The following is an 11,254-nucleotide window of genomic DNA, read 5'->3' on the forward strand; positions in this document are numbered from 1 at the left end:
CCTGGACCTGGGCCCGACCGCGGTCAGTGACCCCGTGTTACCCCCAGCTAGGGCTGTAAACCTCTGTCTTCACCACGCTAGGATGCCATTTTGATTGAGGCAATGTTTTGATTATGACATTTGGCAACGCCACAAATTTTATTACGAAGATTCATAGGATTGTTTTGGATTATCAGGAACAATCAATATATATGATCCTAACACAATCCCGTTACAATGCACACATTAGGCTGAGAGTGCAAAAACGTATTGATGTCACGTTTGACAGCAGGAAAAATGGCACTTGGCGCAAGCAATTACGAGGTCTCGTCGGGAACATAAACGGTAATGCTGGCAGAGCTGTTCGAGAACAAACCGCTATAAGATTATGGACATTTAAATGAGTACTTTGCTATGATTCACAATGATACAAATAAATTTTAGCACGTCGTATCAATTGGATCGGATAGTTGCCCTTTGAACCAATACATTGAACCCTGCTCTCAATGACATTGCCCTCAAATAAAGATGCAAGAAAAAGCCCAAGAGCCAGTTAGCGATCATCCTTCTCCCCCTCCACCCACCGGCATTCAGCATGCGAGCGTCCCTCTCACAGCACAGGGGTGGAGACGGAGGGTGTGTGGTGCAGCCTGTTTGCACAGCCGAGCCGGGGCAGCTCGCTCAGGCCCTGGGAAAATAAAGAGCCTGATTGTGTAACCGCACTGGGGTTTTGATACGACCCCTGCATTGCAGGAAATGGACCTTAAAGATTCCTCGCTCGGTGCCCTTATATGGTAACCACGGCAGCGCGGGTAAACAGCGCGGAACCACACAGGAAATGGGAGTCCGTGAGGGACGGTGCTGGGCTACGCGCTCCACCTGAGCGGAGGATCGCTTCGGCCCGTCTCTCTTCCCTCACCCTAACAGGGCCAGCAAGCCCACCCTCCCTCCCCCTAACAGGGCCAACAAACCCACCCTCCCTCCCCCTAACAGGGCCAGCAAGCCCTCCCTCCCCCTAACAGGGCCAGCAAGCCCACCCTCCCTCCCCCTAACAGGGCCAACAAACCCACCCTCCCTCCCCCTAACAGGGCCAGCAAGCCCTCCCTCCCCCTAACAGGGCCAGCAAACCCACCTTCCCTCCCCCTAACAGGGCCAGCAAGCCCTCCCTCCCCCTAACAGGGCCAGCAAGCCCTCCCTCCCCCTAACAGGGCCAGCAAACCCACCCTCCCTCCCCCTAACAGGGCCAGCAAGCCCGTCTTCCCTCCCCCTAACAGGGCCAGCAAACCCACCTTCCCTCCCCCTAACAGGGCCAACAAACCCACCCTCCCTCCCCCTAACAGGGCCAGCAAACCCACCTTCCCTCCCCCTAACAGGGCCAGCAAACCCGCCCTCCCTCCCCCTAACAGGGCCAGCAAACCCACCTTCCCTCCCCCTAACAGGGCCAGCAAACCCCATCTTCCCTCCCCCTAACAGGGCCAGCAAACCCGCCCTCCCTCCCCCTAACAGGGCCAGCAAACCCCATCTTCCCTCCCCCTAACAGGGCCAGCAAACCCACCCTCCCTCCCCCTAACAGGGCCAGCAAACCCGCCCTCCCTCCCCCTAACAGGGCCAGCAAACCCACCCTCCCTCCCCCTAACAGGGCCAGCAAACCCACCCTCCCTCCCTCTAACAGGGCCAGCAAACCCACCCTCCTTCCCCCTAACAGGGCCAACAAACCCCACCCTCCCTCCCCCTAACAGGGCCAGCAAACCCCATCTTCCCTCCCCCTAACAGGGCCAGCAATCCCACCCTCCCTCCCCCTAACAGGGCCAGCAAACCCGCCCTCCCTCCCCCTAACAGGGCCAGCAAACCCACCTTCCCTCCCCCTAACAGGGCCAGCAAACCCCATCTTCCCTCCCCCTAACAAGGCCAGCAAACCCACCCTCCTTCCCCCTAACAGGGCCAACAAACCCCACCCTCCCTCCCCCTAACAGGGCCAGCAAACCCCATCTTCCCTCCCCCTAATAGGGCCAGCAAACCCATCTTCCCTCCCCCTAACAGGGCCAGCAAACCCCACCCTCCCTCCCCCTAACAGGGCCAGCAAACCCCACCCTCCCTCCCTCTAACAGGGCCAGCAAGGGTCGGTCTCCACCCTGCTCCCGCGTGAGATCCACAGCCTCAGGTAACCGCAGGTACAAAGGGCGAAATCTGAGAGCGCCAGGGTCATAAATCAGGAGGAGAACAAGGGGGCCCCGACACCGACTCTCACGCCCACGCGGTCACACACCCATCAGCCCGGCGGAGAGCGCCACCCGACACGGACACAAGTCTATTATTAATGCAGAAATCAGCCATTTTAAAAGTGCCAGTTTGCTTTCACGATTTTCACGTGCATACTGATCGCTTTCAATTTCATCAGTGGACATGGTTTTTATTTGCTGTTGAGAAACAATGCCGCTAAATCAACTTTGTGGGCTGCTTCAAATGGCTAAAGCATGCTGGCCAAATGACAAAACTGTAAATAGTCGCTGCAGTTTTATTGATATTGACTATGTATACAGTAGACAGTAACTATATTGGCTACATACCCTATATAAGTCACAAAAGTCACTAATTGCTAGAATGGCTCAGACAGGCAGGAGCAGAAGTTATTAAATATCAGTTATTATGATGGTTTTTATACATCAATCTGAAGCAGTAAAACTTGTGGCCGTCACTCCTTGTCTCAAAGTGGCCATTTCTCTCTACATCAGTCACAAAACATCTGCCTCCCTGCAGCCGGGTCTGAGTTACGAGATGTGGCGGGAAGCCAAGCCCAGTCATCGCTCCTCGGCCCGTAAAAACGGGGAAAGAGTAACACCTCTACGGAGCTCAGCGACTGCACGGCCACCGCCGGCCCCTCTGACCCGGGGCCCCCACGCCCGGGGCCCCCACGCCCGGCCCCTCTGCCCGGGCGCGACCCCTGACCCTGTCAGGATTCAGCCAATCAGAGGAGGCGCTGAACCCCTGCACCTGCGCTCTAATGAACAGGCTGTGCAGGTAGGACTCGGTTTGCCCACTGATGAGGCCGGCGCTCGAGAGCGAGCAGCCCCGTAGAAACAGGTGCCTCCGAGGGTAAACAGAACGAAGTGTGACAAATGACACACAAAACACACACACACACATACACACACACACACACAGGGAACGATGGGGTTGGCATGGCCCACTCAGGCACAGAGGTGGGGGATGGGGGATGGGGGGCGTGAGTTGGTCCCCCTGCAGCAATTGGCTAGGGAGACGCCACGGAACTAGCCCGACTGTTTCTGACGAAAGCTGGGCGGTTAAACCTGCCGGTCCAGTCTGGACATGAACAATGGGCATCTCCCAGCCTGCGGACTGGGAAGAGTCCCCCATGGATAAGACCAATGACCTCACCTTCTGCCAATACCCTGCCTCAAACAGCCAAGGGCCTCGGACTGTAGAACAGGGCATGTGTCCTTATGCAGGAAATATCCATTAGATTATGCAATACTGATAACATTAGGGGCGACAGAATAAGGACACTATTAATATCAAAATTAAAAGTTGTGGGAGTTGCATACTGTGTAGGCTTAGATGGTGAGTCATTCAAAAACAACTTCATGCACTTGTTTCATGAGGTGGAAAAGAGCAGTGGTTCACAGTGATAAAAAAAGCTGGAAAAAAGCTGGACAATTCTTCAAAGGCAAGATGTTAGAAACAATAAAAAAATGTCCGTTCAGTGTCTGTGGGGCAGACATCTTGGGAGACAAAAGTATACTTTACATCTTTTTCATCTATTTTGGTAACATGGTTAACCCGGGATTCAACTGCTCTGGCACCCTGATGATGCTCTTCAGCCTGGTCTCTTCATCCTTCTGGAAGCAGGGACACTTTGCGCTCATTCGTTCTGGAGACTGGCCTATAGGCGACTGTTGTGCAAAAGCACCAAATCAGAGAGAATTCTGGATACTACAGGTTCAACCACATCACCATAACATCTGATGTGATTTTTCATCTTCGGGTGTAGAGGGAAAAATATATATACCATCTATATATGTTCCAGCCATTCAATATCGTTCCGGCAATGTACATATTCTTCTTGTTCCTGATGAATCAACTCTTAAGCAAAACATCTTTATCATACGGCTGAGCAAAACAACTTTATCTGACTGCTGACGAACAAATGTACACACGCAGGCATGCGATTGCTTAAGTTATCAATTATGTGGGGTGTCTTGGTGGCGCAGCCTGTAGAGCACTGACCGCATGCTCACTGCGAGCCACAACGTCGGCGGTTCGAATCTGACCATCCGACATTTGTCACATGTCTTCCCCTCTCTCTCGCTCCCATTCTTCCTGTCTCTCTATACTATATACTGTCCAATAAAGCTGAAAAAGGCCTAAAAAATATCTTTAAAAAAAAGTTATCAATTATGTGTACATAGTTTTCCACACAGGTACAACATAGGCCACGACCAGGGAGTTAGGAGGTTTAATCCTGGGCTGGACCGTTTCGATGTCATAACACTGTAGTCCACCCTGCTGAACAAATAAACAGCTCAAGCTAGATTTTGAAACAGGTGATAGCTGGTTGACCAGTTAGACCAGCTTCATAGTCAACATGGTTTGACCAGCTCAAGCTGTATTTCGAAACAGCTGGTATTTGAAGCTGGCCATAGCTGGATTTTACAGCAGGGTACTGCACTACTTACACACCAATGACTCATTCTCACTGGATTTAGAACACACACACACACACACACGCACACACACTATCTCCTGGCTTCTTTCAGATTTCTGTCACATCGGCTTCCCCTTTACTGGTCGACCGAGGAAGAAATCCCTTCAGACGGCGAGGAAAACAGAAAGAGCGAAAACACTGCTATGCGGAAGAGTCGCATCACAGCAAAAACATGCCACGATTATTAGATTTCAGATGAGCCATACGACCATTCAGCGAAAGGAAAGGGTGTATATCCCTTACACATACCAATGTAATGGCTTCCCTGTTATCTGACGAGGAGAGCTGAGGATGTGCACACAAGGACTGTTCGGTCCAGCTCCTGATCGAGCCGTTAGCCACTGGAAACGGCTCTCTGTGGCACTCGTAACGCGAACCCCACACACAGATCGGCCACGATCGATTATCGCCACACACCGTTTAACCTCCACGCAAACAGAGGCAACTCTTTGAGTATCTGGGTGTAGAGCACCGGGGTGATTTTAGGACTGGTGTCTCAACTCCAGGCAGTGATGGCGGCGGACGGTTTTGTTTGTCAGGAGACTCCAAACAAAAACAGCATCGCTGCTTTAAAAAGAAATAAACCAGTCACCCAGATAAATGAATGGGAAGTAAATGATAATAAATTGAGCTCCACTGAACGGCCTCTCAGAGCGTTCACTAGTCTGCAGACGTAGCATGTGGAGGACGGAGCGGCCGATCGCTAAGAAACGCTGAATGAGGGGAAATGGGGGAGAAGAGGAAAGCGCCTTTGAAATTAGCAAGACCGCTGCAAATGGGTTTAGCATTTTGGCAACAGCAAATGCCAACGCTCCGCTTTCTTCAGAAAGCTCCGTGCAATTCCATACGCAGCACAATCGCCACCGAGGGATTCCTCCACAGCATTGTTTGTGTTCAGCCTTGTCACCTGCAATAGCATTTGAGCCCAAAACTGTGTGCCAAACTGTTTTGCAGGGACGTAAATAATACCAATATTACTATTAGCAGTAGTATTACTACTCCTAATAATAAGTGCCAGTGTTACTACTAATATAGGCCTACTGTGTGTGCAAATACCAACGGCACAACCCAAACATGAATAAAAAATAAGTCAGGGAATGGGGACAGCTTCGCAGCAGAAGTGGCCCAGGTCATTATCTTTACAGGCATATGGGTGACTGTGCCTCCCAGCACAAAGGAGGGCTTGTTCTGTGTGTGGGCAGGGGAGACGGGCACTCACAAACGCCCCCCCCCCCCCCGCCCCCCCAAAAAAGCCCCCATTCCCACACTGCCTACCCCGGGGACAATGAGGATCTGTCCCTACACTGGCACCAGGGAGCACAAAGATTTTGGGGCACAACCCCAGTATGGTTTTGGACAAAATAAGGACACCCCCCCGCACACACACACACACACACACACACACACCACCAAGCCAAGTCCCCCAGTTCTCAGCTGAAACGTTGTGCTCTTTTAATTGGAATTAGCATTACATCACTGCTTTGGCTGCGTGTGCTGCACAACGAAACAGACCGCAGTGACCTCGATTTGCTTGCGGACAGCCGTCCGTAACACTGTTAGTAAACAGGAAGAAATTGTGAGGGGCAGCTTCTAGCTCTTCTTAACAGGTTTAGAAGAGGCATATCATGCGTAATGTATGATGGCAGGTTATGCGAAGGGGCTGACAAGCAGAGGGACCCTTAATATAGAATGGGTTTCTGGAGCTGAGTGCTCGAGTTAACCCTGCGGAAAAGAAACGGCTGGTAGCTGGTTGACCAGTTAATCCAGCTCAAGCTATGTTTTGATACAGCTGGTAGCTGGTTGACCAGTCAGACCAGATCAAGCTATGCTGGTAGCGGGTATTTCAAGGTGGTCATAGCTGGATTTTACACCACAGTACGCATCTGCGTGTATGTGTTTGTGTGCGTGCACGAGTGTGTGTTTGTTTACTGTATGCTTGCATCAGTGCTTGTGCGTGCATGTGCGTGTGCCTGTGTCTGTGTCAAAGACCTCGATAACAGTTGATGGCGTTTCCTTGACTTTGCTATCACCCAAATGAATGAATACAACAACACGCTGCTGACATCTGGGTGTAATATAAGCTAGGCTATTTACATAACTTCAGAAACACCCAACACCTGACATATTTCACAAAGGTGACACTGACTATCAAGCATTATTTTAATTCATAGTTCAGTACACTGTGCAAACTGTGCATCACACAGGGTGCAGACTGTTATTCACAATGAGGAAACGATCCTATCCCCGTAGGATAGAAAACCTTTGATATGTGTATCTGATTGAAGCCTTCCTTCAGCATTTCCATGCGGCTGGGACAAAGTGTTCCCCGTCCTCCTGTCACACGCTCAAACCGGTGTGTGTGCGTGTGTGTGTGTGTGCGTGCGTGCGTGTGTTTGAGAGAGAGAGAGAGAGAGAGAGAGAGAGAGAGAGAGAGAGAGAGAGAGAGAGAGAGAGAGAGAGAGATTCCAAATAGGCTCATGATTCATCATGAGTCGTGAAGCAGGTTGGTTCCACATGAGCGGAGAGGAGAGTTGAGTCAGGTTCATTACTGCGGGATGAAGCCACGGCAGTGTAGTAGGCCACACAGAGCTGGCTGGCAGGCAGGACCGTCAGACCAATATCAGTCGAGCGGGAGCCAATCACTCAGAAAGCGTTCTCGGTAAACCGCACTGTTTTGCATCCTAAAGCATAGCCAAAACAACTTAACGGGAGTCATTTGCAGATTGGCACCAGATCAGAAATTGTTTTAAGTACCTTGTACCTTACCGTGAAATTATACATAAATAAAAGTTCCTACCAGCAGAATTATAGGCAGGCGGAGTATTTATGCGCCTTGAACATAGCCGAAGATTCTGATTCAAATGTCAATCGCCGACACGTGCAAATATGCATTTGACCGGTTTCAGACTCAACAGGCAAACAGTAGCTATTCTTGGTAGCCTATATTGATAAACTCAGTATGTTATTGAGGATAACATAACAAATAAATACCTTAGTGGATTCATTATTTTAAAAAAGACCCCAAAAGCTAACGGAATGGTAAACAGTAGGTAGGCTATGAATTATAAGACGAGTAACCTACTACTAGTTATAAGGACACATGCTGCTCTATCTTACGTTCATTTCGCTTGATCGATGCAATATAATGGAAAAACTCACATCTCCTGGACAAATGATTAATTTAAACATCAGCATATTTGTGCTGTCACATCTGATATCGCTGATATAGCTAACTCGCGTATCTTGCGAAATAGCGGACCCGAAAAGGACACTCACTGTTTGAACATTCTTTCCATGTCTTTGATTTGTTTCCTGGAGAATTCCTTGAACTCGGTGTATGGATTGAACACCTTCATGCTGGGTTGATGATGCCCACCCACTCCGTCGTTCAACTCCCCCCGGCGGAGAAGCTTGGCTCCCAGCTCCGAGTCGGCGTTGGCCGTGGTCGGCTTTTCGGCTCCGTTTGCTTGCGGCTCGTTCATTGCCGCCGGTTCTTCTCCGCCTTCCTCGATCTGCAGTCGCCGGTTCAGCTTCGATGTCAGCTCGTCACACGCCATAGTTTCCTAACTGAAATAGCTACAAAACAAATAAAGCACTACAATTACATATAATGATCTTGTACCCACGGTCCATAGGCAGCTGGCTGACTGCTGTGCTCAATGGTAGTATAGGCTGGGTGAATTACGGTTCAGAATGAACAACGGTGTCGAAGTACAGATTATCCACCTATTTGTACAGTACAGTACAATAAACTAATTCAGGCGCCCCCGTCTTTCTTAAAGGGGCAGCGCTACTGAATGCAGAGGCGCTGGAACACCTCGGAATGCACTTCTCTTAGCAAAGCACATACGTTTCAACATTCACCACGCCTTTTAAAGGGACGCAAGAAACTGAAGCCAGCGATAAATTGCAATGCTATCCTCTAAACTGACATTATGGGTAGTTATATTTTTTTATCGTGTGCTGCATCATCATCTGTATCATTTATTTTCGTTTGGTGGATTTTGTTTTTTGTTGTTGTTGAAAATTCGTCCAAAGTAACAATCCACGGCTGAGCTAGCTAAACAGTTACCTGCGAGTTTATTATTAACTGCCCAGTGGCGGGATTAATTGAGCTTTTTCACCATTAAGAATGTGTACGAAACCGGCTATATGTCAAATAAAACATTTGGACGGCGATATGCATTTAGGACGGTACTGGAAAGCGTTTGGTTCCATCATACCTGTCTGTAACAGATTTTTATCAGATATGTCTGTCTGTAATACAAGCACCCCCGGTCAATCCGCGAAGAGCCGCCGGTAATGCATACATACGGCAGACCTGTTAGACCCGAAAGGTGACCTCTCCTGTTTGTGAGTAACTTTATAAGACAATAAGAGAGATCTGAAACATGACTGACATTTAATATAATGTCAGTATTAAATGTTACTGACAGTAATATCAGGGTAGACACATTCTGCTATGATGGCCAGTAATGTAATAGCAAAAGTCATAGTTCAAGACTCCACAGCCTAGTTTTAAATGAGAGGGAGAGGGAAGTTTGAATAGATTCATTTTTTTCTGATCAAGAACTTGTTTCTTGTTCCCCTGCTGCTTTTAGTAGCCTATAATAAATGAGTATATAAGTATATATTTTGCTGTGTACAAACCGTTTATTTGTTAGTAGTCCCTCCATGAATTGAGACTTTACATGTCAATGTAAGCCATTAAGTACGAGAACATTTTTGAGAGAACTGCCACAGACAGGAAAAAAAAAAAAGAAAAAATTCTTATCGGCTGTTTTCCCAAGAAGTTCCAGCTGAAGAGAAACATGTCTATTTTTACAGGAGGGGTCAGCAGGCCTGCTGTGTGTGCAGGTGTCAGGGTGGGAAGAGCAGTGAGTCAGAACTGGCTGTGGATTCATGTGATTCACAAGGCTGTCTAATAACCCAATGCTCAATGCTGTTTTTTGCCCTCCGCGGCATCCTGGGGGCAGACGGCCGTGTTCTGCTCGATGTTCCTGCCGAAGCTAACTCCGTTCTACCCTCTAAACTGAGAGTTGGTCCACTGACTGAGTTGAAAAATATAATTTGTTATTGTATAATTGTAAAAAAAAAAACAAAAAAAAAAAAACAAAACAAAGCAACAGGTGAGCCTTGAACCCCGGTCTCCTGCACGAGAGACAATCACATAATAACCACAAGCAGGCAGGGGGAATTACCCTTTTGATGTGACCATCAGCCCCCAGGGTGGGCAAAAACATAGCTAACCCCACCCAGTACCCACAGGTAGCTGTGCCTCTGACACACAGCCCCAAGCCTGACCGGGGTGGGGATTGGGGGGTGGGTTTTGGGACACAGAGACAGCCCAGCGACATCATTTCCTGTCACAAGATGATTCTAGAATCCGCAATTCCAAGTAAGCAGTGGATTGAAAAGATAACAGGAAACAGTAGATAGATATATTGGATTGTTCAGTGTGTGAAATATAAGCTTCTTATCTACCTGAGGTACATTTCAAGGGCAAAATGGAAAAAAGAGGAAATAAGATTCAATGAAATATAATTAATGTGCCATCTAAACAGACAGGCACATAATACATCTTTATTCCACTTATCACAAAGTATTACATTAGCATCCAAAAATAAATATCCAAGCATAAACAATCCATGTAGTAAAAAATAGAATGAAGTACTGACTTTGCCAGAGTTTGATTTATATTTCCAGCAGACAGGGTGAATTCCTTTTGGAGAAATTTTATTTCAGGCCCATCTGTGATGAGTAAAAAGGCAATTCTGAAATACATTGCATTGATGAAGTTTAACACAAAATCCCAAATCTAAAATTTGGTATGACTAAAATGCATTAGTAGTAAAAGCTGGGGAATCGTTTTTTCATACATATAATCTCTAAAACAGCCCAAACCCAGTTGCTTGAAAGTCTAAAGCAGGGCTAAATAATTCAGGTGCCTGGGGCTAACTTCATACCTTTTCATTATGCACATGTTAAGATGTAGTGCTCCAGGGGAGTTGGCTTCCGGTCCAAATTGAGCGACCCCAATTAAGCAATTAAGTCAAGAGCTGAGGCAGACCCCAGAGCCCCCGAAGGACAAAGAATATTCCTTTCGCTGATAAGCCACCAAGACAGGTAGAACAGGTATTGTACAGGGACTGTTTCGGGAGGAGAAGGGGCTAAAAATAGGACAGAATAGGCAGAGGAAGAGGACACGAAACGGCGGCTCTGAAGGAGAAGAAGTGCTTCATCATCTCATTCCTCTTCGGCCTGGATGAGATTATGCAAATGCCCGAACAATGGGCCTCTCTCTCAGAGCTGTCGCGAGTGCAGTCCTCCCCGGCAAATCTCATCCGGCCTCTGCAGCACACGCTGTGACATCGACACATTCAATCCGGTTTTTTTTTTCTGTTTTTGTTTTTTTTCTCCAAATTCTTTTTGAGTGATGCAGTTTGATCAGATGATGGGATATTGTTTTTCCAGACTGTTGTTTTTTTTCTTCAGAGTATCAGGCACACACAGCACTCTCTGCTGAAAATCTCATTTCAGCAGCAGAAGCAG

General features: G+C 48.1%; 1 protein-coding gene across 1 annotated transcript in view; it reads right to left on the reverse strand.

Moving 5' to 3' along the window:
- The window catches only part of efhd2 (EF-hand domain family, member D2), a 27,794-nt gene extending 19,250 nt beyond the window's left edge, over positions 1 to 8,544 (reverse strand). Inside the window, exon 1 of the mRNA XM_061258606.1 lies at positions 7,979 to 8,544. Coding sequence (XP_061114590.1) covers positions 7,979 to 8,259 — 281 coding nt within the window. The 5' untranslated portion in view covers positions 8,260 to 8,544. The remainder of the gene's footprint in view (positions 1 to 7,978) is intronic.
- Positions 8,545 to 11,254: the final 2,710 nt, after the last annotated feature.

This window comes from Conger conger, chromosome 10, assembly GCF_963514075.1.
Source record: "Conger conger chromosome 10, fConCon1.1, whole genome shotgun sequence".
Classification (NCBI taxonomy): Eukaryota; Metazoa; Chordata; class Actinopteri; order Anguilliformes; family Congridae; genus Conger; species Conger conger.